At 35.8% G+C, this 26,689-nt stretch overlaps 3 protein-coding genes across 4 annotated transcripts; all 3 read right to left on the bottom strand.

Annotated features, from left to right (window-relative positions):
• Positions 1–1,046: 1,046 nt before the first annotated feature.
• On the bottom strand, positions 1,047–13,382 carry LOC107559238 (HMG box-containing protein 4-like). The gene is made up of 13 exons (XM_016242983.1): positions 13,300–13,382; positions 10,678–10,758; positions 10,455–10,594; positions 8,861–8,939; positions 7,136–7,762; positions 3,944–4,153; positions 3,674–3,834; positions 3,506–3,587; positions 3,355–3,419; positions 2,355–2,457; positions 1,654–1,829; positions 1,451–1,573; positions 1,047–1,315 (listed from the first exon to the last, which is right to left on the bottom strand). The coding sequence occupies exons 2-13, from the start codon at positions 10,712–10,714 to the stop codon at positions 1,271–1,273; spliced, it is 1,848 nt and encodes a 615-aa protein (XP_016098469.1). The 5' UTR covers positions 10,715–10,758; positions 13,300–13,382; the 3' UTR covers positions 1,047–1,270.
• Positions 13,383–13,551: 169 nt separating this feature from the next.
• Positions 13,552–18,313, bottom strand: LOC107559232 (ankyrin repeat domain-containing protein 54-like). Its single transcript, XM_016242978.1, has 8 exons — positions 17,720–18,313; positions 16,783–16,830; positions 16,598–16,696; positions 15,572–15,643; positions 15,445–15,492; positions 15,189–15,313; positions 14,818–14,925; positions 13,552–13,923 (listed from the first exon to the last, which is right to left on the bottom strand). Exons 1-8 carry the CDS (start codon positions 18,081–18,083, stop codon positions 13,849–13,851), a joined length of 939 nt encoding a protein of 312 aa, XP_016098464.1. The 5' UTR covers positions 18,084–18,313; the 3' UTR covers positions 13,552–13,848.
• Positions 18,314–18,984: 671 nt separating this feature from the next.
• Positions 18,985–26,070, bottom strand: foxred2 (FAD-dependent oxidoreductase domain containing 2). 2 transcript variants are annotated; one of them, XM_016242980.1, is made up of 10 exons: positions 25,951–26,070; positions 25,344–25,554; positions 24,467–24,772; positions 24,033–24,284; positions 22,540–22,869; positions 21,611–21,777; positions 21,353–21,518; positions 20,440–20,666; positions 20,046–20,216; positions 18,985–19,565 (listed from the first exon to the last, which is right to left on the bottom strand). In XM_016242980.1, exons 2-10 carry the CDS (start codon positions 25,547–25,549, stop codon positions 19,333–19,335), a joined length of 2,058 nt encoding a protein of 685 aa, XP_016098466.1. In that variant the 5' UTR covers positions 25,550–25,554; positions 25,951–26,070; the 3' UTR covers positions 18,985–19,332. The 2 variants fall into 2 exon arrangements, with proteins under 2 accessions (XP_016098466.1, XP_016098468.1); XM_016242982.1 differs by lacking the exon at positions 25,951–26,070 and having other exon boundaries at positions 25,472–25,533.
• Positions 26,071–26,689: the final 619 nt, after the last annotated feature.

The following is a 26,689-nucleotide window of genomic DNA, read 5'->3' as shown; positions in this document are numbered from 1 at the left end:
GTAAATTTCCAAAATCAAGGTATTACCATGGTAAATTTGCAAAAACAAGGTATTACCATGGTACATGTCCATAAACAAGGTATTACCATGGTAAATTTCCAAAATCAAGGTATTACCATGGTAAATTTGCAAAAACAAGGTATTACCATGGTAAATTTTCAAAAAAACAAAAACTACCAACAATCACTGGTTTAAAATGATCACTTTAAATGTAAACTAAAGTGATGGTGCAGTAATTTTTTAATGCATACTGATACTTGTCGAACTGGATACTGCATTAAGCAAAACTTTTCAATTAATAATGCCACGAAAAAAAAATAATTCATAGGCATATTTGATACCAGTTATTCTGCAACCAAAAGTGTACTATAAATGAGGGTTATGTGAGGGAGGACCTTGTCCACTGATATGGTTGGGGTCTTTTTAAAATGATCACTTTAAATGTAAACTAAAGTGATGGTGCAGTAAGTAATTTTTTAATGCATACTGATACTTGTCGAACTGGATACTGCATTAAGCAAAACTTTTCAATTAATAATGCCACGAAAAAAAAAATTCATAGGCATATTTGATACCAGTTATTCTGCAACCAAAAGTGTACTATAAATGAGGGTTATGTGAGGGAGGACCTTGTCCACTGATATGGTTGGGGTCTCCATGTCTGTGCACATCATTATAAAAATATTTGTGAAATTAACTATGAATTTCTTAAGGTATAAAAAGAAAAAGAAAAAACTTACTGCACCTTTAAAATGATTTTATACATGCTTGCCCTGTAAACGTGCTAAAAGTTGAAACCTATAATATTATTACAACATTTGCATTACAAAAATACAATATGTAAGACATAAAATGATGACAGTGCAGTTAAACTGCTGTTGATATAAATTAACTCAACATTAAATTAGAAAACAAAACAACATTTGGCCCTAAAATGAAACTGCACATAATTGTATAAAACATGTTTTGGACATTATGAAAGCATGTGAACTAGATCACACTCACAAACACATCTTAAAACAGACATAAACACAAAACTAAACACAAACACAAAAGAGAAACTTCAAAAGTGTCCTCTAAAAATTGGATATCTTTTTTTACAATACAAAATGACTAACATTTTAAATACTATGTTTAAAAACATGTCAGAGGCTAAAAATGTCCACTGATCAGAAAAAGTTTAAAAAAAGAAACTCTGGTCCTCTTGTTTGGTGCTTCTGGGAATGCGTCCAAATGTAGCCCAGTCTCTTGTAAGTGTCTTTTCGGAGATTCATAGTCCAGGCATTATGTAAGCGATGTTGTCCAAAGTATTTGACTGCAAAAAAGTGGGTGAAGAGTTGAAATCATACACTTTGTATATCAACTGCAAATAGGAAACTTTTGTAAAGGTTTTGGATAAAAACAGTTCATTATTGGGGGGGGGGGAAACTAGTGTGTGAATGTGTCTCACCAGGATGTTGCGTGGACAGCCGTTGAGCTGGGGAACTTGTGCTGTCAAGCAAGTTAATGGACCAAGAGCACACAAAATAGAGTCTAAAAGCACCGAAAGACTGCCAGACACTGCCACCATCCCCTACAGAATGAACAGAGATGCTTATGGACATGATCTATATGTGGACAGGCCCCTACAAGGGACATATCTGCAGCACAAACCTCCGTCTCCTGAAGTCGGTGTCCAATCAGAGACAGCGATTCGCCCAGCAGCTGCAGGTGAGCTGCTGCATCTATGGGATCCACATCAGGTACCCGCGCCGGAGACAACGACATAGCCAAAGACGAGCGGCCCTGAGGGGCCAACCCCACCCCTAAACTGACAGCTTTACTCGAGCCTGAGATAAACAGATAAGCAGGGCTATTCAAGAAATTACTCAAGAAAAATGTTGATGCATGAGTAAAAATTAAATTTATAAGATAGGTAACTTGGAATTCTGTCATGACAACTCTTGGAAAGTTTAACATGGTAATATACATGACAATGTTAATGAGTTTGGTCTTGGCGGAATAGATCTGCTACGCTGCTGCTGCTGCCAATACATCCAACAACATGCTGCCGTGAGCATGTAGAAAATACACATAACATATATGAAATAACCCCCATATATAGCATAGCCTACATGATCACCCTGTAGCAGATCTATACAGGTGGAGCTGGGGAAGGTGGAGGGTTTCTGAAGCGTGCTGCAACTGCTACAGCAAGCACTAGCCAAGTATCTGAATGTTGAGGAGCAGCTCATTGGCTGCTGATGTGAAAAGAAACCAATCAGCTGTGCCATGCCAATCAGATTGAGTTAGAACCAGCGCCATCTAGAGACTCATGACAGAACTTTGTATAAACTGATCAGCTTTGGTCTCACCTTTACTTTTACTGTCTGAGGTTGTTAAAGTTTTCCGCTTGACCGTCATAACTTCAGCTTTATTCTGCTTGTGCTGGAGATATTGAGCTTTCTGTCTCCAAACCTTTGTTGTGAGAAAGAGGACAAAAATAGACTGAAATTACAAAACACTTACAAAGCACTTAAACATGAAAACCCATTTTACTTGTTATTTTCAGTAATTGAAATAAAATAAAAAATAAAATTAGTCGAAAAACTTAAAATTGAAAAAAAAATCTAATGAAAACTGAAAATATAAATTCAAATTCAAAATATAAAAAGATCATTCAAATTATTAATAAATACTTTAGTAATAAATAACAGTAAAATAACACTGGCTACTTTATTAGCATTAACTAGCGTTGTTAAAGTTTTCCGCTTGACCGTCATAACTTCAGCTTTATTCTGCTTGTGCTGGAGATATTGAGCTTTCTGTCTCCAAACCTTTGTTGTGAGAAAGAGGACAAAAATAGACTGAAATTACAAAACACTTACAAAGCACTTAAACATGAAAACCCATTTTACTTGTTATTTTCAGTAATTGAAATAAAATAAAAAATAAAATTAGTCGAAAAACTTAAAATTGAAAAAAAATCTAATGAAAACTGAAAATATAAATTCAAATTCAAAATATAAAAAGATCATTCAAATTATTAATAAATACTTTAGTAATAAATAACAGTAAAATAACACTGGCTACTTTATTAGCATTAACTAGCGCTAAATTGCTCTTAATAAATGGATAGTTTGCCCAGAAATGTAAATTCTGTCTTGATTTACTCTAAATAAATAAATAAATATTATGAAAGTCAGTGGCTACCAGCAACTGTTTGGTTACCAACATTCTTTAAAATATCTTCTTTGTGTTCAACAGAAGACAGAAATTCCTCCAGGTTTGGAACAACTTGAGGGCGACTAAGTGAAAGTAAAATGTTCATATCCTTTTCAACTACCCCTGGTAAGTTGACTGGTAAGTGTTTACCAGTTTATCTTTTTCAGGCAGCTGTTTCCACACCTCTGCGAGTTTCTTACTCAGCTCCCCGAAGACTGAGGCGGAAAAAGAACAAAATTTCAACCAATCGTGAAACGGGCACAGATGATTGACAGGTTGTGCACAGAACAACAGCACTCACCTAATCCGGGCTGCTCCGCGTTGATATTGACCCTGTACTCCTTACAGAACACCTGATAGGCTGTCGTGTTCTTCTTCTTTGGCTGACGAGATGTACAAAGCATTAATTAATGATAAAATCAAACCGGTCAAGGCATTTCCACTGGTGTAGGGAAGTGATTTAACTTACTTTGTCCTTGTCATGTTTGTCTCTGTCCTTTTCCTCCTCCTTTTTCTTCTTCTCGCCCACCAGTTCAATGCTTTGATGGTGATGGGATGAGGTGGGTGGAGCCATAGCGTACATGCCACCAGATGAGCTGTGAGAGTGGGCGTGGTTTCTAGACTGATCATCTGTTTTGCAGAGGAGGAGACATTTAAATTCAGTAAAATTCAATTTTATGTAACAATGACAATACCAACCAATCAGTATTAGCTTTAAAGTAAGTGAAACATGTCTCACCTGGACAGCTTTTCTTCCCTCCACTTCCTCCTTTGCTGTGTTTCTTCTCCCTGGATCCTTTCTCTCGGTCTCGCTCTTTATCTTTTTTCTTTTTGCTCTTCTTGCTCTTTTTCTTCTTTTTAGACAGATATGTGTAGGAGTCGTCAATCACCAGCTCGCCGGCCTCTAGTTCTCCTCCTGAAGATGAGCTGTCTCCACCCATGCAATGCCCTGATGAACACAAGCTCACACATTTAATGCTGCAATACATTCATGTTAGGGCTTAGATGGTGATTTTAATACAGTATATCTCATTCATGCAGAAAATCAACTTCAGTGCAAACAAAACCAGAACATTTATACATTAGTGGTCAATTAGTGGTGTATGTGAGGGTTTTATTAGGTTTTTTTTTTTTTGAGCGTTTGAACAAATGGATGTTGAATGTTTGTCATTATACAGACACCATAAGTAAAGATTGGTCAATATTGACTTTTTATGACTGATACAGATAATGTTTGGTTCAATTAAGCAAAAATAGATTTGAATTCTGATCGATTTTCTCTCAAAAACATTATTTTTGTTTAGGCTTTTATGCAGACACAATTTTAAAATCTTGTTTCATTTCTGCTTGACTATTATCATTAGACTACAAAAATTAAAAAAAAATTTTAGTCAAATTATTACTTTATAAAAAGTATTGCTTTTATTGATTTATGCCATTATATTTATGCAGAGTTGTTGTTAACGTTCTGTTAATGTTCTAAATTGATCTTAATATATATTTTTATGTTTTTAAAGAAGTCTTTAATGCTCACAAGGCTGCGTTTATACAATCAAAGATACAGTAATAACAGTAATATTTAAATAACTGTTTTCTATTTGAATATATTTTAAAATGTATTTTATTTCTTTGATGTAAAGCTGAATTTCCAGCATCATTGCTCCAGTCTTCAGTGTCACATGTCACATGAATCATTCTAATATGCTGATTTGATGCTCAAGAAACATTATGATTAGTATCATCAATGTTAAAAACAGTTGTACTGCTTAATATTTTTGTGGAAACCCTGATACTTTTTTTTCAGGATTCTTTGATCAAGTAAAAGTTCAAAAGAAAAAGTTTTTTTTTTAATGGAAATGTTTTGCAAAATTTGACATCTCTTTGTTACATTTGATCAGAGTATCCTTGCTGAAAAAAAAGCCTTAAATTCTTTACAAAAGGTCTTACTGACCCCAGACTTTTGATCAGTACTGTACGCATCTTTGTTTTGATTTGTTGTCCCGTTTAAAAACAAATGAAAATTATTTAATTATTATTATTAAATTGTGTAATTTTACTACATTTTATTACATGTGAATACAGTTGTTGGGTGCTTTTCTTGAAAGATTTTACAGTAGACCTGATATTAAAGAACAGACTAAACCAAAACGTAAAATACAGGTCTATCTTTAATCATAAAGAGCACTTCAAGCATTAAACATGAAACAACCCATTTCACATGTTATTTCCTTCAGATCATGCCATGATTTTCTAAATGATTTGCTATGATTGCCTCTTTCAGTTTTGTTATTGCGCACTTAAACTAAACCTAAAAATATTAAAACTCATTTTCCTTAATTGAAATAAAGCTGAAAAACATATTAACTTATCAAGATTAAAAAAAATAATAATAATAATAAAAAAACTTGAAAAACTTAAAATCTGAAAATGTTGAAACTAAGTTTTAATAAATATTTTTTTTAGTTGACATGCTAGAATTACTAAAACCAAAAGGAAAATAAATTAATGCTAAACCTAAATCACAAAAATGGCAAAAGCACATAAAATTACTAAAATTTAAAATAATACTACAAAAATATAAAAATGTATTCAAAATATAAAAATATAAATAAACTCAATTAAATTAAATATTTTAGTAATAAATAACAGTAGAATAACATTGGCTTCTCTATTAGCATTAACCAGCATTAAATTGCTACTATTAAAGGGATAGTGCACCCAAAAATGTAAATTCTGTCTTGATTTACTCTAAATAAATAAATAAATAATATGTAAAGCAATGGCTACCAACAATTGTTTGGTTACTAACATTCTTCAAAATATCTTCTTTGTGTTCAATAGAAGTAAGAAACTCTTACACTGATAAATACAGTTCTTACTCACCCACAACCTTTCAAAAGAAAAAGTTTTTTTTTTAATGGAAATGTTTTGCAAAATTTGACATCTCTTTGTTACATTTGATCAGAGTATCCTTGCTGAAAAAAAAGCCTTAAATTCTTTACAAAAGGTCTTACTGACCCCAGACTTTTGATCAGTACTGTACGCATCTTTGTTTTGATTTGTTGTCCCGTTTAAAAACAAATGAAAATTATTTAATTATTATTATTAAATTGTGTAATTTTACTACATTTTATTACATGTGAATACAGTTGTTGGGTGCTTTTCTTGAAAGATTTTACAGTAGACCTGATATTAAAGAACAGACTAAACCAAAACGTAAAATACAGGTCTATCTTTAATCATAAAGAGCACTTCAAGCATTAAACATGAAACAACCCATTTCACATGTTATTTCCTTCAGATCATGCCATGATTTTCTAAATGATTTGCTATGATTGCCTCTTTCAGTTTTGTTATTGCGCACTTAAACTAAACCTAAAAATATTAAAACTCATTTTCCTTAATTGAAATAAAGCTGAAAAACATATTAACTTATCAAGATTAAAAAAAATAATAATAATAATAAAAAAACTTGAAAAACTTAAAATCTGAAAATGTTGAAACTAAGTTTTAATAAATATTTTTTTTAGTTGACATGCTAGAATTACTAAAACCAAAATGAAAATAAATTAATGCTAAACCTAAATCACAAAAATGGCAAAAGCACATAAAATTACTAAAATTTAAAATAATACTACAAAAATATAAAAATATAAATAAACTCAATTAAATTAAATATTTTAGTAATAAATAACAGTAGAATAACATTGGCTTCTCTATTAGCATTAACCAGCATTAAATTGCTACTATTAAAGGGATAGTGCACCCAAAAATGTAAATTCTGTCTTGATTTACTCTAAATAAATAAATAAATAATATGTAAAGCAATGGCTACCAACAATTGTTTGGTTACTAACATTCTTCAAAATATCTTCTTTGTGTTCAATAGAAGTAAGAAACTCTTACACTGATAAATACAGTTCTTACTCACCCACAACCTCCACCTCTTTCCCCACAACAGGCAACGGCTCTCGGCTGTGCTGCTTTTTCTTTGGTGTCTTCGACATAATTTTATCTTTGTCTTTCTCCTTCTTTATCCCTCCTTTCTTGGAGCTGGAGGACGAATGATTGCCTACGACACCTGAAGAGGAAGAAGAATGTACCGAGAATCCCTCGTTCATCCCTACACCTTCATTCTTCTCTTTTGAGGAAAGGACGAGCTTCATCTTGAGGCCTTCAGCTTCACAGAGCGTCAACGGCTCTCCTTTCCCAGCTCCTCCATGGAACAGCAGTGACTTTGAGGAAGAGCAATGCTTTTTAGACGAAGATGAGCCGGGCGGACGAGAGTGCGGGTAGGAGTGGCTGCTCTTGGAGCTGCTGTCACGTTTGCGGTCTTTGGAGGAGTGTGAGGAGGCTTGGGGAGGGTAGGAGGGTTTTTTGTGGAGGTGAGGAGTGGGGTCTGAGCCCGTGGCCAGCGGGGAGGTGATGGCCTCTAGAAGGCCCATGGCCGTGTCTGTGGACTGGGACGGGTGAGAGGAGGACGAGGAGGAGAGGGAAGGCGAGCGATCTGAAGACTTGCGCTTCTTCTTGTGGGGCGGCTGGCCGGAGCTGTGATGGTCTGCGGGGAGAGTTCAGAAATCCAAAATCATATTTGATTCAGTGAAAAAAAAAAATATAGATACAATAATATAGAAACAGAAATATATAGTGCAATGTGAAGATCTGCATTCACTGCAGACAGAGTGATTTATGTTGCATTTAATCACAAAATTGATTATAAAAATTATATGCTTACACATTAAAGGGCTAGTTCACCCAAAAATTCTGTCATTAATTACTCACCCTCATGTCATTCCAAACCCATAACACCTTTGTTCATCTTCAGAACACAAATTAAGATATTTTTGATGAAATCCGAGAAACCCTCCCATAGACCGCAACACAACTGACACGTTCAAGACCCAGAAAGGTAATCATTATTTTTGTTTTCTTTGAGCACAAAATGTATTCTTGTTGCTTCATAGCATTACAGTTGAACCACTGATGTCACATGGACTATTTTAACAATGTCTTTGCTACCTTTCTGGGTCTTGAACGTGTCAGTTGTGTTGCTGTCTATGCAGGTCAGAAAGCTCTCGGATTTCATCTTAAATATCTGGTAACACTTTACAATAAGGTTCATTAGTTAAACATTAGTTAATATATGAACTAACATGAACTAACCATGAGCAATACATTTGTTACTGTATTTACTAATCTACGCTAATGTTAGTTAATAAAAATACAGATGTTCATTGTTAGTTCATGTTAGTTCACAGTGCATTAACTAATGTTAACAAGATTTTAATAATTTATTAGTAAATGTTGAAATTAACATTAACAAACATTAATAAACGCTGTATAAGTGCAGTTCATTATTAGTTCATGTTAACTAATGTAGTTAACTAATGAACCTTATTGTAAAGTGTTACCAAATATCTTAATTTGTGTTCTGAAGATGAACGAAGGTCTTGTGGGTTTGGAACGACATGAGGGTGAGTAATTAATGACAGAATTTCCATTTTTGGGTGAACTATCAATTTAACTAATTCATATTATATCTAATATATTAGAAACAAAAATATAAAATATAAAAGTAATGTAAAAATAAAAAAGTTTTTTTTTTTTAAGAAACGGACTACTACGGCCAGTTTTTGAAGAAGACAAACCTCCTCACCTCTGTGATAGTAGTCATCACTTAAGTGCTTCTTTTTTTTCTTGTGAGAATCTCCTCCTAATAGGAAAAGGTCCGAATCCTAAAAAGACAACAGTGCATGTTGAAACAGGCGTGTACCAGAAAGATAATGTTAGCAAGGAAACAATCCACATATGGTTATTGATCTACAACTACCCCTACAATGGGAAGAGTTGGGATGCTCTGATCAGGCTTTTTAGAGACTAATAAAATGCTTTTTACTTAATCTGAAGCGGAATACAGAACATTTTAATAGACCTTATAAAAACAAGAAGGCTTACACAAAAGTTTATCAGCACTAAAATGCATAAACCTATGAAGAAAAGCCTTATCCTACAAGGCTAATCAAAATAATGTATGGGTATAATTAAACATAATATGAGCTTTTGTATCTATTCGATATTTCATTTGTGAAATTATTTTTACTCATTTATAATTTATTTACTAAATATATCATTATGATATTTACTGCATTATAATATATTGCATACTGGATTTATTTATAATGACACTACCATTTGGAGTGAGTAAGATTTAGACTAATTTTTTTAAAGCAATTCATACTTTCAGCAAGAATTCATTAAACCGATCAAAAGTGACAGTAAAGACATCGATATTGTTACAAAAAATGTATATTTCAAATAAATGCTGTTCGTTTAAACTATTCATCAGAATATCCTAAAATGTTATTAAACAGCACAACTGTTTTCAACATAATAATACTATTAATAATAATAATAATATCTCGAGCATTACGTCCGCATATTAGTATGAATTCTGAAGGATCGTGTGACCCTGAAGACTGGAGTAATGATGCTGAAAATTCAGCTTTGCATCACAGAAATACATTACAATGTAATAATATTTTTTGCTGTATATCAAATAAATGCAGCTATGGTGAACATAAGAGAATTCTTTCAAAAACACAAAAAAATGTACCGACTCCAAACCTTTAAACCCCGCCTTCTCATTTTGTTGGATGCCAGTAATATTTGTTTAACAGCTACTACTGTTAATGCTCTTTAATCTGGAGTTATTTAATACAGATGTCTAAAGTGTATTCCACTTTGTAACACACATTAATATTGTACTTACACTTTACGGAGACTGAGAAGCACCATACATTTTTCATCTTTCCTCAACACTTATTACACTGGTGATGGCATGAAAGTAATGCTAAAGTCTTAAAGTAGACGACGTTTTGTCGATTTAGGTGACCGGGCAGTTCAGGGATTTCCAGTCGAGTCACAGGAAGTGATTATCAGCCCACTGATCGCAGCATCCCTAAGCACGAGTCAATGACAAGTGGCCTGAGAGGGTAAAACACAGGTCCAAATCCTTCTCAGACCAGAAGTCATATCTACCTAGGTAACAAAACATCAAGTTGCGTGTTTATTAATGTCATTAGAGTCTATGAACAGCTTTTGTGGTTATTATCTGGTATTATTTCTCACACAACACAGTTATGAAATATATATGTATACTGATAAATCAATGGATGACAGTAATTCCTGTCAACCACTTGTTGATATGATGCAACTTGATGTTAGATGTTACCGCAACTTCCTGCTGTTACCTTGTGGTGTTTCTTGGAGGTTTTGCGCACCTGCGCTGCGATTTCTTCTTCCTCTCTCAACAGATCTTTATACGAGCGTCTCTTCTCTCTTTGGCTGCGACCCGCAACAAGACCGACCTCTCCTTCCATCCCTGAAATATCTACAAGGAAAACCATGTTTCACAGTAGGTTTCGATTGGACATGTTTGAGTGTGTCATGGTGCTTCTGTCTGACAACCATTACCCATCATTCCTTTCTTCTTTATCTCCTCAAAAGCCATGGTCAGTCCCGGTCCTTCAGGTGGGATTGGTCAGTCTTGTGATTCTAATGCACAAGAACAGATTCAATTCATCAAGTTCAGTCTAAAAACACTTAATCTGAAACAAACTATCTACAATGACCTTTCCTGCTTAGATGACTGATAATTTGGTTTCAATTTAACATGCACTTTTGTATGTACTTGCTATGTTGCAGACTAAATGTCAGACTGTAAAATTGTGCTGCATTAAATATGATTATTGAACATTGTTTATATTGTAGTTTTCTCTTCAGGTTTAGTCTAATACTTGAATTCTTCTCTACCTCTGTTAGAAAAATCTGCATCTTTTTGTAGTTTTTTTTTAAAGCAATGAAAGTGTATATATACAGTGGGTACGGAAAGTATTCAGACCCCCTTAAAGTTTTCACTCTTTGTTATATTGCAGCCATTTGCTAAAATCATTTAAGTTAATTTTTTTTCCTCATTAATGTACACACAGCACCCCATATTGACAGAAAAACACAGAATTGTTGACATTTTTGCAGATTTATTAAAAAAGAAAAACTGAAATATCACATGGTCCTAAGTATTCAGACCCTTTGCTGTGACACTCATATATTTAACTCAGGTGCTGTCCATTTCTTCTGATCATCCTTGAGATGGTTCTACACCTTCATTTGAGTCCAGCTGTGTTTGATTATACTGATTGGACTTGATTAGGAAAGCCACACACCTGTCTATATAAGACCTTACAGCTCACAGTGCATGTCAGAGCAAAAAAAAGACTCATGGCTGTATTAGATCAAAAGGGTGCTTCTACTAAATACTGAGCAAAGGGTCTGAATACTTAGGTCCATGTGATATTTCAGTTTTTCTTTTTTAATAAATCTGCAAAAATGTCAACAATTCTGTGTTTTTCTGTCAATATGGGGTGCTATGTGTACATTAATGAGGAAATTTTTTTTTTTTAAATGATTTTAGCAAATGGCTGCAATATAACAAAGAGTGAAAAATTTAAGGGGGTCTGAATACTTTCCGTACCCACTGTACATAAAAGTTCACCCAAAAATGAAAATGTACTCCATACAAAATGTAGACGAGTTTGTTTCTTTGTTGGAACAGAATTGTTGAAATTTAGCATTACATCACTTGCTCACCAATGGTTCCTCTGCAGTGAATGCGTGCCGTCAGAATGAGAGACCAAACAGCTGATAAAAACATCACTATAATCCACACCACTCCAGTCCATCATTTAACATTTTGTGAAGTGAGAATTGTTTGTAAGAAACAAATCCATCATAAAGGCGTTTTAACTTGAAATTATAGGCCATGATCCATAATAACGCTTCATCCAGTGAAAAAGTCCATCAACATATTTGTTTAGCTCTGTTTTGGATTGTGAACGGTGCTTGATCTGTGTATATTTCGCTCATGATTCAGTGACCTTTTCACTGGAGAAAGCAATATTATTGACAGATGATTCATATTTTAATTGGAAGCTGGTTTAGTCAAAAACATCTGGATGAAATTGTTTTTTAAAACACACAGCTTTTCATTTCACAAGATGTTAATTGATAGAGTCATACGGATTACTTGTGAATTATTGTGATGTTTTTATCAGCTGTTTGGACTCTCAGTCTGACGGCACCCATTCACTGCAGAGGATCCACTGATGAGCAAGTGATGCAATGATACATTTCTCCAAATCTGTTCTGATGAAGAAACAAACTCATCTACATCTTGGGTGGCCTGAGGGTGAGTACATTCTCATTCAAAAGAGCATTTTACTAGACAAACAAATGTAGATAGACACCTGCAAGCAAATATATATGTATAAAATGTCCTTTTCCCTGGAAGAGAATGAAATATGCAAATATTCTAAAAAGGTATTTCGACCATGGACTAAAAGTGACAAGTTTTCTTCAGAACGACATGCTCGGTAAAAATAGCTATACAAACAAAATTGAATTAAATTTAAGTTATCAACTGTATGCCATATAATATAAACATTAACATCAAAGATATAAAACCAAATAAATAAGCACTAATACTGAAAAAACTACAGAGAAAACAAAACTCATCCGAAAACCACAATTAAGTCGCCTCATCTTCCAATTCTAATCAAAGCTTTCTTCTATTGCAATAACGTTGCATGCAGAAGCGTTGAACAACTCTGAAGATGTGCAACAGAATGCGCACACACTCATTAGTGACAGATCAGGATCTGCAGCCCACATCAGCTTTAGTCAAGCTGCCAATGACATTTGCAGGAATCCCAACAACAAGAACAGCCCCAACACTCATTATTGCACATTTCCCGCCTACTTTCGAAGAAATGCACACTCACACACCCCCTTCCCCTCTCTTCATCAGGATCCAGCGCTTCCCTGGTTCAGCTCAAGAGGATTCGAGCAGCTGCGGACGTCCAGCGCGCTCAGTCCCGCGGCTGCGGCGCACAAAGGCCGGTATCGGGTTACAACTCGATTAACGGTGCGTTCCCACCATGCAATTCTATGGGTTTCAACAGTACTGCACAAATGGCACGGAATGCATGCGATTTGTTTGGAGATATTAAAAGTGTTGTGCAATAATGAGTGAAATATTACCTCGGGTTGGATGTGGGTTTAGTTGGCGCGCGACGCCATCTTTGATGGGAGTCAACAACAAAAGCAGCCAGAGATGAGGAGGAGGGACTTTGAGACCAGAGTGTATCACAACAATGAAAGCCCCCAATTTTACAACCAAAAACATTAGCATTAGTGATATTTACCATATAAAGGCGATTTGTAAACGCACAGCTTATACTTTAGTGTGAGTTTTGCTACATGTTGTTTCAGTGACAGTCCACACATACACTCTTGGCATTATGTCATTTATTTGGCTGCCTTTCAGTCACTTACAAAAATGAATACACAGTAAACTGTGACATAACAGGCTACAATAAAGGCATAACAGGAAGGAATGAGAATGGTTTCAGGAACAAAAATAAAATGAAGGCGATTTATAATTTTTCTTAGTCAAAGTTGGATTTAAATAACCGTTATTACACAGTTGTGTTGTATATGTAGGCATGCCATATATAAATAGTTTCTCCTGTTCTCCAGAATAAAACCCACAGTTGTCTCATCCTCTCACTTCTTTTCTTCAATCCATCTCTACCTGTCTCCCATATTCTGCATCTGAATACTGAGAGACGTGAAGCTGGCCAGTAAATCCGTCACCTCGTCCACCTGTGGATCACATGAAAGAATGTCCAAAAGCTACAGTGATATCAAAACACACAAAACTGTAGAATTAACTCCATAAAGCCTACTGTATCATATCTGATAACGCACATTTCTATGGGCTCTAAATCGTCAACATTTACTGTACACAGTTTACTACATTCCTTCTGTCGTCTGACTGACAGTTTGTACTCTTTTTTTAGCAAGAAAAGGACTTTTAGTTTCATTCTAAATGCCCCCTTCAGTGGTACATTTTCCATTATACAATATTTTGAAAATGAAAGCGTACTGGACTGAAGCGACTCAGGTTTCTTTTAGAAAAATCGTATTAAAATGGGAGTATGAAATATGCCACATCAGGCTTGAGGAATTTGTATTTGCATGTTTCCCATCATATTTTGCATCCACAATAAAAACTACAGAGCCTTAAACATAAAACTAAGCATTTAAATATAATCTTACTAAGACATTTTATTAGGAAATATAGTGACAACTGATATTTTTACGCACGTTATGTAGTCACATTGATTTACATTACAAGCTATCAGAATTCCATCTTAATTTTGGCTATATAAATATCAGCAACTGCACAAAATTGCCTATTTTTGCTAATTTTGGGCCTCTGAATATGTTTTTTTCCCTATGCGACTATATCATTCTATATGAGCCATAAAAACCTGATGTATCCAATATGATGCTCAAAAAAATAAACGCTTTTCTGTTTTTAGAATTTTTTTTATATATGTCTAAAAGGTATAATAAATAGTTCCATTTTAAAAAAAAAATAATATTTTTTTTTACGCCAGGCTTTACAGGCTTAACAGGGTGCAGATGCTAAATGAAACAGTTCTCTTTAAAATATCGAAGGGAATGAGTACATGAACTCAGCAGCTGTTTTACCTGTTCTCTGGTGCGGGTGTTCTGCAGCTGGTTTGAGATGTGCTCCAGTTTCTCTCTCTCTTCACTCTGTCCCATTATATTCAGATATTCCCGCAGCATTTGAATGATCTACAGACATATTCAGAGATCACTGGTTCATTTTTACATTACAGCACATATATGAGCATGTACAACAGGAGCATAGGAAAAGTGTGGGCAGGGTACATTATGTAAACCTTATCAACCTGTCTCATGTTTACCCAGTAGTCACATTACATTATGCATTTGGCAGATGCTTTTACCCCAAGTAACCGTCATAGTAGAAATATTCACAAGAAGCATGAACGTCACAGTGTCCACAATGTCTTCATTATGTGCATGAAGTTAATCACCTGTGTGACCTCTCCTCTGAGGGTTTCTATGCTACGTGAGTCTCCCTCTTGTAAGATGTTGAGCTTTGAACGGGCCAGATGAAGAGGAGTCCTTCCAGCACGGTCCAGAGCATCAACACGGGCACCTGAGGGGACGTTTATAATGCGTTAACTGGTACTAAATTAGATTTGTGAATGGTGTTAGAGGTACTGTTTTTGTTAAGAAATAGCAGAAATCTCTCAGATGAATAAGATTCAGATGAATGATCAATCGTACCTCCCCGCAGTAAAGTTGTGATGACAGGCACGTGGTTGGTGCAGGCAGCTGTAAAAGGCAATTTAACTCACCATAAGCTTTGAACATAGATTTAATTATACATAATTATGCTTCTGCACATTCTCACCCAGATGCAGTGGTGTGTTTCCGAGGCTGTCTCTCTGGTTTGGGTCAGCACCATAACTTAGCAACAACTGAACTACATTGTTAAAAGTAAAGACAGAAAGAGAAAGTGGAACACAGTGGTAAAAGGTCAAATATAGTGGCCTCAAAAAGTATTTGGATAATTAAGCCACACTTAAAGGAATAGTTCAAATGAAAATGGAAAATATTTAATGAAAAAGCCCAAAAATTAAAATTTGCTGAAAATGTACTCACTCTCAGGCCATCAAAGATGTAGACGAGTTTGTTTCTTCATCAGAACAGATTTGGAGAAATGTAGCATTCCCTCGCTTGCCCAACAATGGTTTCTCTGCAGTGAATGGGTGCCGTCAGAATGAGAGTCCAAACAGCTGATTAAAACATCACAATAATCCACACCACTCCAGTCCATCAATTAATGTCTTTAAACCATGGCTTCGGGGTCATAATTCATAATAACACTTCCTCCAATGGAAAAACTCCATCCCTTGTTGTCCTCTCAAATCAAAATACACTGACGTATTTGTTAAGAACTATTTATTTCTCTCCTGATTCAGACAAGACAACTTTTTCATTGGAAAGCAATATTATGGATAGAAAAAGTTAAAAACATCTTAGTGACGAACTTATCACAATTATTATTTATTTCTGATGGACTGGAGTGGTGCAGGTTACTGTAAGATTTTTATCAGCTATTTGGTCTCTCATTCTGACGGCACCCATTCACTGCAGAGGATCCATTGCTGAGCAAGTGATGTAATGCTACATTTCTCCAAACCTGTTCTGATGAAGAAACAAACTCATGCTTACATCATTACTAATGTAGTTACTTGAAAATAAATGCCACTTGGTTTGAAATTCTATTATGCAATGCAATGATATTTATATATTTTTGGTGTGTCTTGGGTAGCTAAATACTTTTGGTACCAATAAATAAGCCAGTAAAATTACCTTATCGTGCATTGAATGCCACTATGAAAAGTTAATGCCAAAATTTTTTGTCCGAGCTTACCGATACTCTCGTTGCCATTGCAGGAGGAGAAGTGTAAGGCTGTCCTGCCCTTGTCATCAGCAGCACAAGGATCAGTATCCTCTTCCAGCAATCTACGAACTAGAAAACACAAAAGTGAACCGACTATAATCTAAATCTTAGCATCAAGTGTGACTACTACTGTCTGTCACGCTGATGATTCTCACCTGTGTCAATATCATTGGAGTTGGCAGCTTCTCTGAGCCTCTTCACAGCTTGGAGAAGAAAACAATATGGAATTGATATATATACAGGTGCATCTCAATAAATTAGAATGTCATGGAAAAGTTCATTTCAGTAATTCAACTCAAATTGTGAAACACATGTATTAAATAAATTCAATGCACACATACTGAAGTAGTTTAAGTCTTTGGTTCTTTTAATTGTGATGATTTTGGCTCACATTTAACAAAAACCCACCAATTCACTATCTCAACGAATAAGAATACTTCATAAGACCAATAAATAGTGAATTGGTGGGTTTTTGTTAAATGTGAGACAAAATCATCACAATTAAAAGAACCAAAGACTTAATCTACTTCAGTCTGTGTGCACTGAATTTATTTAGTTGAATTACTGAAATAAATGAACTTTTCCACGACATTCTAATTTATTGAGATGCACCTGTATATACAGTATATATATATATAGAGAGAGAGAGAGAGAGAGAGAGAAATAAAAAGGAACTAAAAAAATCTGCTATGTTACCACAATATTACCAAAAGATCTTACATGACACTAATATTTTCACCAGCTAAAAATGGTTAAAAGTCAGTTATTTCAATCTTTTGCTGTAGTGTCAGTAGGAAATATCATATTTACATTTCCATACATTCATTTCGCCATTAATTGTAATAATCCAGTGAGATTTTTGTCTGACAACAGCCAGTGCTGCACACAGAGACCATCCAGTCTCTCTGGAACTACATGAAGAAACTGAACAAACTCAATCCAGAAGAACCGTGGCAACGACGCTTCAAGAAACCTTTTTTTTTCTTTTTTCTGGTGAAAATACTAGTGTTCTAATAATTTTGGCTACTACTGTGTGTGTATATATATATATATATTACAACAAATATATGACATGTCTGTTCATGCACACACCATACAGGTCTTTTCCAATGGGCCCCATGTTCCTCCGAGCTCTTCCCAGCCGCCTCACCCTGTTCGATGTGATTTTGCCCGGCGAGCTCCGTCCCGCCTGCAGCAGTTCACTGGGCTGCCATAACAAGTGCAGGTACCGGAGCTCGGTGTCCGCTGCCGGTCGTGTCCGGTTGAGTCTCAGCGCGCTCAGCGTGTCCAGACGCGAGATGCTGAACCCGACCGCACCTGCAGCCTCCATCGGCGTCTCATCCTCCCGTTTCTCGCCGTCTCTCACCGCAGCTCCGTTCGCTACCGTGAGCTCTCCCTCCGAACTGGACCGGTCGCCATCCGACGAGGCTGCGACAAGTGGGCTCGAGCCCTCCATATTAATATAAGGCGTTTACTGGACTAATGTCAGTACCATCAGAATGTAAATACTGTATCTGTTGCACAAACCTAACGCAGCATTGTTACACCAGCGGCATTCTTCAAGACTGAATTTGGAGCCAGGTTTTTAAATAAAGATACGTTGCTTTTCTGTTCATTGCAATTTAATTTGGTAATGTTGAATACAAACCGTTCCGCGTTCTTACAAGCACTGACCTCTGAGCCCATTTGAGCCAAAATGGCGCTGTTTCAATGTTTTGCGCTTGTTTTTAGTAAAACACGTCGGCATTGCTTAGTCTGAATTCATCGTGACCTAGGCAGCCAATCAACATCGATGTTGTTAAGGCGCTCGTCCAATTGGAGAACGTAGTAAATATACGTACGTAATTTCTAGAAAATGTTATTTCTTACTTACATTTTATTTTATGAAAACAAAATAGGATTTGAATTGATTGTTAATTATTTTATTTATGTTAGTTATATTTGCACATGGAATCCCCACTCAGTAAACTTACACAAGGGCCTCAAAATGTAAAAATATATTTAAATAATTTATTATTTAATAATTCACTTGCTAAATCGGATTTAAAAATGTGCGTATCATATTTCCTACTCTGGATTAAAATCAGGAACTCAGAACATGCTTAGCTCTCATCTTAACAGCATTATGCACGACAAACAAAACTGACTAAAATTTTATGTTGTCTCTGAGAACAAAATGTTTTAGAGTTAAACTCTTTCCAATATTTCAGTCTTTTCTATAGTAAAACATTGTTCATTTCGTAAATGACTTCTATGCTACAATGCCACACACATACATTATATATATATATATATATATATATATATAAATATATAAAACCACAAACACACCTTTTTGAAATTAATTAATGAGATGGGATGTCTTTATTGTAGTTATAAATAGAAGTACATGCATGTCAACCCAAGAAAAATACTTTTCTTATATACCTTTAACAATTGTATAAAAAATAAGTTATGCATTGTATTGCCACACCAAACCCAATACCATAAAACAGTATATAAAGCTATACTTTGGCTTATAAAAACTACGGCAAGGTAATACTTATTATTTTACTGAACTGTATGTTTGATCGTAGTCTCAGGATACTAGATGTGGGATGTTTTCTATGGAAATGCAGGTGAATTGATCAGGTAAATTCCATGAGAAATGGGAGGTAGATGAACAGAAGAAATATGATCTTTGGTACCGTTAGTGTTAATGCCCCTCAAAGGTCAAAGTTCATAGTTGAAACGACTGCAGCGTCAGCATGTTTCAGGTATTCAGATACTGATGTATCATCGCCGGGCGTAATATGTCCATGATGATCTGCCATGAGTCCTGCCTCACGGGCATGTTGCCATAGGTGGCTGTTTCCCATGATGCCCTGCTTTCTTAAATAACCTTGACGGCAGAAGAGGGGTGGGGTACGACTGGTGAGGGACAGAAGGAAACAGGATTCTGAAGAAAAAAGGACACACAAAGCCACATAATAAATGATGTTCTGCAAGAACAGTTGTAAAAAGTACTTCTCTATGCTGTTTTTTAATGTTTTTGAAAGAAGCCTCTTTTGCTTACCAAGGCTGCATTTATTTAATCACAAATACAGTAAAAACAGTAATATTGTTAAATATGATCACATTTTTAAATAATTGTAATAACAGTGTGGTATTTTTCAGCAGCATTACTCCAGTCTTCTGAGTGACATGATCCTTCAGAAATCATTCTAATATGCTGATCAAGAAAGACTTATTATTATTATTATCATCAATGTTGAAAACAGTTGTGCCGTTTCATATCTTTACTAGAAACTGATACATTTTCCTGGAATCTTCGATGAATAGAAAGTTCTAAAAAACAGCATTTTATTTTAGAATTTGTCTTCAATTATTGGCACTCAAAAAGTTCCCCAATGTCTCAGAAGAACATTTCTGTACTGACCAGCATAAAAGGCCCTGAGGTCAGTTTGGAGGCAGTGCTCGAGGAAGCGTCTGAGAGGTTGGCTGTGTGATATGGGCTGATCCCATTCAGTTAAGAAGTCCTCAACCATGTGATGAACGGCTTCAGGTCGTGGTAGTGGCCAGCCAACTGGACGCTGCCTCATATCCTTCTCTATAGAAACATAGAGCACACTTATTTTAATATTCCAGTATGTGATTTTGATAGAATATCAACAGAAAAGTCCAAAATATTGGGGATGTAGGGGGGCTGTGGGGGTTCCCCCTCGGTCCGTTTGCCGCGGGGCCTCCTCAAGCGCAGGGCCCGGTGCGACCGCACCAGTTGCACCCCACAAAGGACGGCCCTGTCAACAGAACATATTTGAGCAGCTCTTCACCTGTAGGTAGTGTGTTGTAGTAGTACAGGACCGGATGGAGGAAGTTGGACCTCCAGGCTTTGGTCCACTCGGACTCAGCTCGACCTGGTCCTAGCGTATCAGTCCGGTTCAGTCCATACTGCATGACCAAGACCAGAAGACCATGATCTGTAAGGGGCCGTCCAGATAGAGTAGACAGCTGGGGCAGGGCCTGCAGAGGAAACTCCTCCAGATATTCACAGTAAGACCTGTGGAAGGAAGGAGGAGAGAGATGTGTGTAGGTAAAACAGTCATTCATCATAGTTGCCTTATTTAATTAGATTTGAATAAAAACAAGGCTGTGAGGGATAGAATTATAATCTTTTTAGTGTGTTGTCAAGGTCGGAAGTTAGATACAATTTTGACAACCCATGAGTTTAGTGTTCACTGGACATTTGAAAAGACTGTTCAGTATAATTTTTTTATTAGGCATTAAATTGCTCAAAAGTGACAGTAGAGAGATTTATATTGTTACAAAAGATTCCATTTCAAATAATGCTGTTCTTTTAAACCTTCTATATATATACCATAGGTTCCAGAAAAAAAATGTAGATAATAATGATAAATGTTTCTTGAGCAGCAAATCAGTATATTAGAATGATTTCTAAAGGATCATGTGACACTGGAAACTGGAGTAATGATGCTGAAAATTCAGCTTTGCCATCACTGGAATAAATTAAGTTTCAGAATATATTAAAATAGAAAACAGTTATTTATAATACTTCGGAATAATACTATTTTTACTGTATTTTTTATCAAATAAATTAAGCCTTGGCAAGCATCTTGCATGTTAAAAGTTAAATGTAAAAAACAAAAACAAAAACAAACAAACAAAAAAAAATACCTTACCAACAAATACATATATTGTACATGCATCCTTTGAAACATCCCTTACCCTCGCAGTAGAATAATGTCCCCAAGAACGCCAAACATCTGGTACGGTCCAGACGCTTCATTCACTCTCCTAAGAATCCAGGACTGCAGCTGACTGATGGGTAATTTTGTAGCAGGCCAGCCAATGTTATGGTAACGCTGCTCCAGGATTTTATGAACAGCACGCACTGTAGTAGCAAAACAGAGGACCTCTATTATGGCCTCCTACGTTCCTACGACAAACCTGAAATGTTATGTTTAAGTGAGGTGAAATGCTTACCAGTGTAGCGGAATCCGTGAACAAACCCACCAGCAGACATACGATAATCTCTAGAGTGGGCTGCTGTACCCAGGACAAACATGTTGGGTGTCCCTCTGCCTTCGTACCAGGCTGTTATTCCTGGCAACCGGCCTCGGGCACCACTGCTTTGGGGCGGCCGTGCAGATCTGGAAAAATAATAACAATTTTTGTCAATATGAAAGTAATTACATTACCAGGCTCACCAAGGCTATATTTAACGATGAAATAATACAGCAAAGCAGTAATATTGTGAAATAAAAATATATTTTCTATTTTGATATTTTATAGCACCACATGATCCTTCAGATATCATCAATATGCTGATTTGCTTCTCAGTTGTTTTCAGTTATTACTGGTGCTAAATTATTAATAATGGTTCTTTTTATTAGCAATGTTGAAATGTTGTTGTTTTTTGGAACCCATGATAAATTGCTTTCAGGATTCTTTGATGCATAGAAAGTAAAAAAAAAAAAAAGAACAACATTTGTTTGAAATAGAAATTTTTGTAATGTTATAAATGTCTGTCACTTTTTACCAATTGCCTCCTTGCTGAATAAAAGTATTATTATTAAATCTTACTCCAACTTTTGAATGGTAGGTTATCACAGTTATCACAAACATTAATTAGCACTAGAAATGTTTCTTGACAAGCAAATCAGCATATTAGAATGACTTCTGAAAAAAATCATGTGACTGAAGACTGGAGTAATGATGCTGAAAATGCAGTATTTAAAATAGAATAGAAAACCGTTATTTTAAATTGTAACAATTTTTCATATGACTGTTTTTATTGTATTTTTGATTAAATAAAACATTTAAAAAAAATGACTATTCCAAAGTACTTTCGACCAGGTATGTGTATATAATAAGCTGCTTGGCATATTCTTAATTTCAACTGTTGATCTTACCCATCAAAAACAGAGAAGTTAAAACGAAAGCCTAGGCATCGGATCACCCGATCATATGGCTGTCTGAGTGAGAAGTTATCAGTGTGGAAACCAGGCAGATTTTGCCCAGTGACCTTTGAAATGTTGTTGCCATTCTGGTCAAGAAGTTCAGTAAGAGTTAAATACAGCTGCTCCTTTCCCTCCGTTGATGTTTGACTTCTTTTCTTTGCTGTTCTTCTCTTCCCTCCATCTTTTTCTCTGCGGACAATGGCAATATCCTCTAGTCTTCCCTCTACAAGACCGTCTAGAGATTTCAGCTGGTACGTGTCTAATAGCTCATTGTTTACCGCCCTAAAAAACAGAAATGTTCATTTCAACTTAAAGGGATAGTTCACCCAAAATTGAAAATGTTGTGTTTATCTGCTTACCCCCAGGGCATCCAAGTTGTAGGTCACTTTGTTTCTTCAGTAGAACACAAATTATGATTTTTAAGTCTAGCCGTTACGGTCTATCAGTCGTATAATGCATGGCAATGGTAACAAAATCTATGAGAGTAAAAAAAAAAAAACATGAACGCACAAATCCAAATTAAACCCTGCGGCTCGTGACGACACATTGATGTCCTAAGACACGAAACGATCGGTTTGTGGGTGTGTTGATATCCAGCCGAAGAGCAATCAACCATAACTTCAGGCGAGCAGGCTCAGAAGTTGGGAATACGTGGAAAGTCACCACTCCCGAATGAGTTTGCGCGAGAGAACGTAATCTTTTAGTTTTAAGTCGGTTTGAACAATCCGGATAAGCGCAAGTAAGTACCATTTTGATTAGCCGTCGTACCTTCAATGACTGTGCACTGTGTAACCACTGAGTGACGTATACGCGCAAGAGATCACTTCCGACGCTTGCGTAAACTACGCAATGGATATCAACACACCCATTAACGTAAACTATGCCAGAGCGCGTACACACCTCACGCACCGGATGCCGTGCGCACGCTCAAGGCAGTTGGACATAGTGTTGTATTAGAGGTAAAAAAAAATTATATAAATACTGTTCGGTTTCTCGCACAAACCAATCGTTTCGTGTCTTAGGACATCAATGTGTCGTCACGAGCCGCAGGGTTTAATGCATGTGTTTTTTTTTTACTCCCATAGATTTTGTTACCATTGCCATGCATTATACGACTGATAGACTGCAACGGCTGGACTTAAAAAAATCACAATTTGTGTTCTACTGAAGAAACAAAGTCACCTAGATCTTGGATGCCCTGGGGGTAAGCAGATAAACATAACATTTTCATTTTTGGGTGAACTATCCCTTTAAGGTGCAGTCACATTAGTGAAGTTCCATGGCCAAAAAAGGTCCATTGTCTATTATATTAATAGTGTAACGATTTATAAAGCACAGTTCATGAAACATAGATAGATACATCACTTGTGCATTTTGGTTACAGCTATAAGCAGGCTTGAAAACATTTATTTTATGCAATAAGTTGGACAGGGTGGAATAAATACCTGAGGTCCCCAACATAGTGTGTCTGCCATGCGAGTCGCACAGGGCTGGGACTATACAAGTGAATCCGGCTCGCTCTACCCAAGATGCTCTGTGCCGTCTCAAAGGCAGAGTTTCCTTTGCCGAGGATTAACACAGCCTGGTCTTTAAACTCCTCAGGATCAGTGGGGATAGACTCGTAACCCTCCACCAGGTCAGAGCCAAGAAAATCCACCTGCTGAGGAACCCAAAGGCCAGTGGACACCAACAGGACACTACAAAGACAAAAAAAAGATTATAAATTATATAACACATCATGAAGGGATTTCAATGAATATATGATTAAATATTATTACTTAAATATTGAATTAATTAAATGTGAAGTTAAATAATTCAATGTTAAACTTAATAATTTTAACTTAAATAATTAAACAATGAAATCTGAAACGAGTCAAACCTGCACTGATAACTGACACCATTCTGATCGGTCAGAATGTAGCCTTGGTTTCCATTAAAATCTGAAGCTTTGATTCTCCCTATATCAGCTCCATATTTAACCTTCAGTCCCAGCTCCTTCACAAATGTCGAGAGGTAACGTGGGAAGTCATCGGCATTGGGGTAGAGCTCCCGGCTTATCCTCTGAAACAGCAGGGTGGGCCTGTCACTCAACAGGGAGTTCCAATCATGACGCAAGTTAAATTCCTTGTTCCTCCTCCCTGTGTATATTTTGTTAATGCTAATGAGCTTTCTGTGGCGAGGATATCTGAAAAGAATACAGTAAATAAGACATGATTAAACTTAAAGAAACAAAGAAAGTAAAAAAAAAAAGGTGACTTTAACAACTTATTTAAATTTTCCTCTCAGCCAACAGCATTTGGAACACATTTTATTTTAAACAGGATATTTTCTTTGGATTAATATGCAATAATGAAACAGTGATGTCTTTTAAATTTTGAATTTAAATATTAAAGAAAAAATGCCATAAATATGTTATATTAAATTATTTTTGTACTAAGCCTTTTCACATGACATCCAGCCAAAAATATGTTTATCACGGCCATGAATTAAGAATTTGTTCCCTTGTTTAATTTCATTAAAACAGGAAATTAATTAGTACAACGTGGTCACACTTTACTAAAGTGAGGGAACAGATTCTTGATTTGTGACAATAATGACTTAACTAAAATGAAGGAACAAATATATATTATTCTTAGTTTTCTGTAATTTTGCCATTTTTTTACTGTAGTAGCCTGCAATTATTTAATTTAAGATCCTAGTAAAAATCATTCTAGCTCAGTTTGAGAAATGCCCTTTTTCATTCAGATGTCAGGTACATTTGAAAGAAGCTGCCTGGTCCTGCATTTCGCTCTAGAATTATATAATCTCTCTGGCTCCTGGACAGAAAGTAGCCCATCTGGAGCCCTGCAGGTCCAGCTCCCAGCACACAGTACTCATGGCTCACGCTGGCATTACGGCCATGAAGACCAGAACCAGAACCGGCCAGAACCAGGGACAGGACACACAGGAGAATCACACTCATGAGGCCTGGGGACGGAAATAAAAACAAACGATTAAAGCCAGAAGCTTTATCTGTAACAGAGGCTTTACCTTAAGATCATTAAAGAGAATTAATCAAGCACTCTCTTCTGCTTTATAGAAACTAATTGCAGATGGTTACATGCATGAATAAGCTTTTAAACTATAACTACTTCATATAATAAAAGTATATACAATAAACACACAACTAAGCATAAAGGCAAACACAGTAATTAAGAATACAAACTATAAAATAATAAACAATATATAATACATTGACTTATTTACTGATACAGTCAAGTATGGCTCCTCGTTCCAAGACTGAGGATGCGGCAACATCCAACACATGCAAGACAGCGAAAAAACACCGTATAGTGTAAATATATTGGCATTAAATCAACATACCGTCAACTACAGCTGCTCCTGCGAACCTTCAGAAACAGAAAATAGGGAAATAAACAGCAGGCATTCCGTGAACTGCATCTTTGCGATTGCACGGTTTTCATAACATGTTCCACAAGCAGACGTCAGGGCGTACTTTAGACGTCACGACGTCGAAAGCGAACCAATGAGAGAGTAGAGAGGCGTGGCTAAATCAAACATAGCTCACGCCCACTCTGATGCTATTCCTGTTGTTTATAGTCTCACTATTTTAATTTGTCTACAAACAATGTCCACAATGCACACAATTTAAAAAAAAAATGAAAACATTTTGATGAAAGGTGTTTGATAAGTAGCAAAAATAAATGATACGGGCATGATACATTGTTTTAATGTAACTTTAAAAAAGGGGATAGTAACTAAACTAAACATTCTTTTTATTTTCAGTGTTTATAGAAAATAAAAACAAATGTGACCCTGGACCACAAAACCAGTCATAATACCCATGCGACTTATGACTGGTTTTGTAGTCCAGGGTCACATTTGTTTTTATTTTCTATAAACACTGAAAATAAAAAGAATGTTTAGTTTAGTTACTATCCCCTTTTTTAAAGTTACATTAAAACAATGTATCATGCCCGTATCATTTATTTTTGCTACTTATCAAACACCTTTCATCAAAATGTTTTCATTTTTTTTTTAAATTGTGTGCATTGTGGACATTGTTTGTAGACAAATTAAAATAGTGAGACTATAAAAGAGA

This window comes from Sinocyclocheilus grahami, unplaced genomic scaffold (genome assembly GCF_001515645.1).
Source record: "Sinocyclocheilus grahami isolate Dianchi unplaced genomic scaffold, SAMN03320097.WGS_v1.1 scaffold679.1, whole genome shotgun sequence".
Lineage (NCBI taxonomy): Eukaryota > Metazoa > Chordata > Actinopteri > Cypriniformes > Cyprinidae > Sinocyclocheilus > Sinocyclocheilus grahami.
Note: the sequence above shows the minus strand (reverse complement) of the source record. Positions and strands in the feature narration are given on the sequence as shown.

Bases quoted from the DNA above. Each gene is read 5' to 3' on its own strand.
- LOC107559238 (XM_016242983.1), bottom strand. From the start codon at position 10,714: ATGGCTTTTGAGGAGATAAAGAAGAAAGGAATGATGG. The intron at 7,763-8,860 runs GTGAGGAGGTTT...CTCTCCCCGCAG, and splicing joins TGATGACTACTATCACAGAG to ACCATCACAGCTCCGGCCAG. The intron at 2,458-3,354 runs GTAAACACTTAC...CTCACAACAAAG, and splicing joins TGCCTGAAAAAGATAAACTG to GTTTGGAGACAGAAAGCTCA.
- LOC107559232 (XM_016242978.1), bottom strand. From the start codon at position 18,083: ATGGAGGGCTCGAGCCCACTTGTCGCAGCCTCGTCGGATGGCGACCGG. The intron at 16,697-16,782 runs GTGAGAATCATC...TGTGTTTTCTAG, and splicing joins CTCCAATGATATTGACACAG to TTCGTAGATTGCTGGAAGAG. The intron at 15,314-15,444 runs GTACGATTGATC...ACGTCCCCTCAG, and splicing joins CACAACTTTACTGCGGGGAG to GTGCCCGTGTTGATGCTCTG.
- foxred2 (XM_016242980.1), bottom strand. From the start codon at position 25,549: ATGAGTGTGATTCTCCTGTGTGTCCTGTCCCTGGTTCTGGCCGGTTCT. The intron at 24,773-25,343 runs GTACCTGACATC...TATTCTTTTCAG, and splicing joins CCAGGCAGCTTCTTTCAAAT to ATATCCTCGCCACAGAAAGC. The intron at 24,285-24,466 runs GTTTGACTCGTT...TTGTCTTTGTAG, and splicing joins GGTGTCAGTTATCAGTGCAG to TGTCCTGTTGGTGTCCACTG.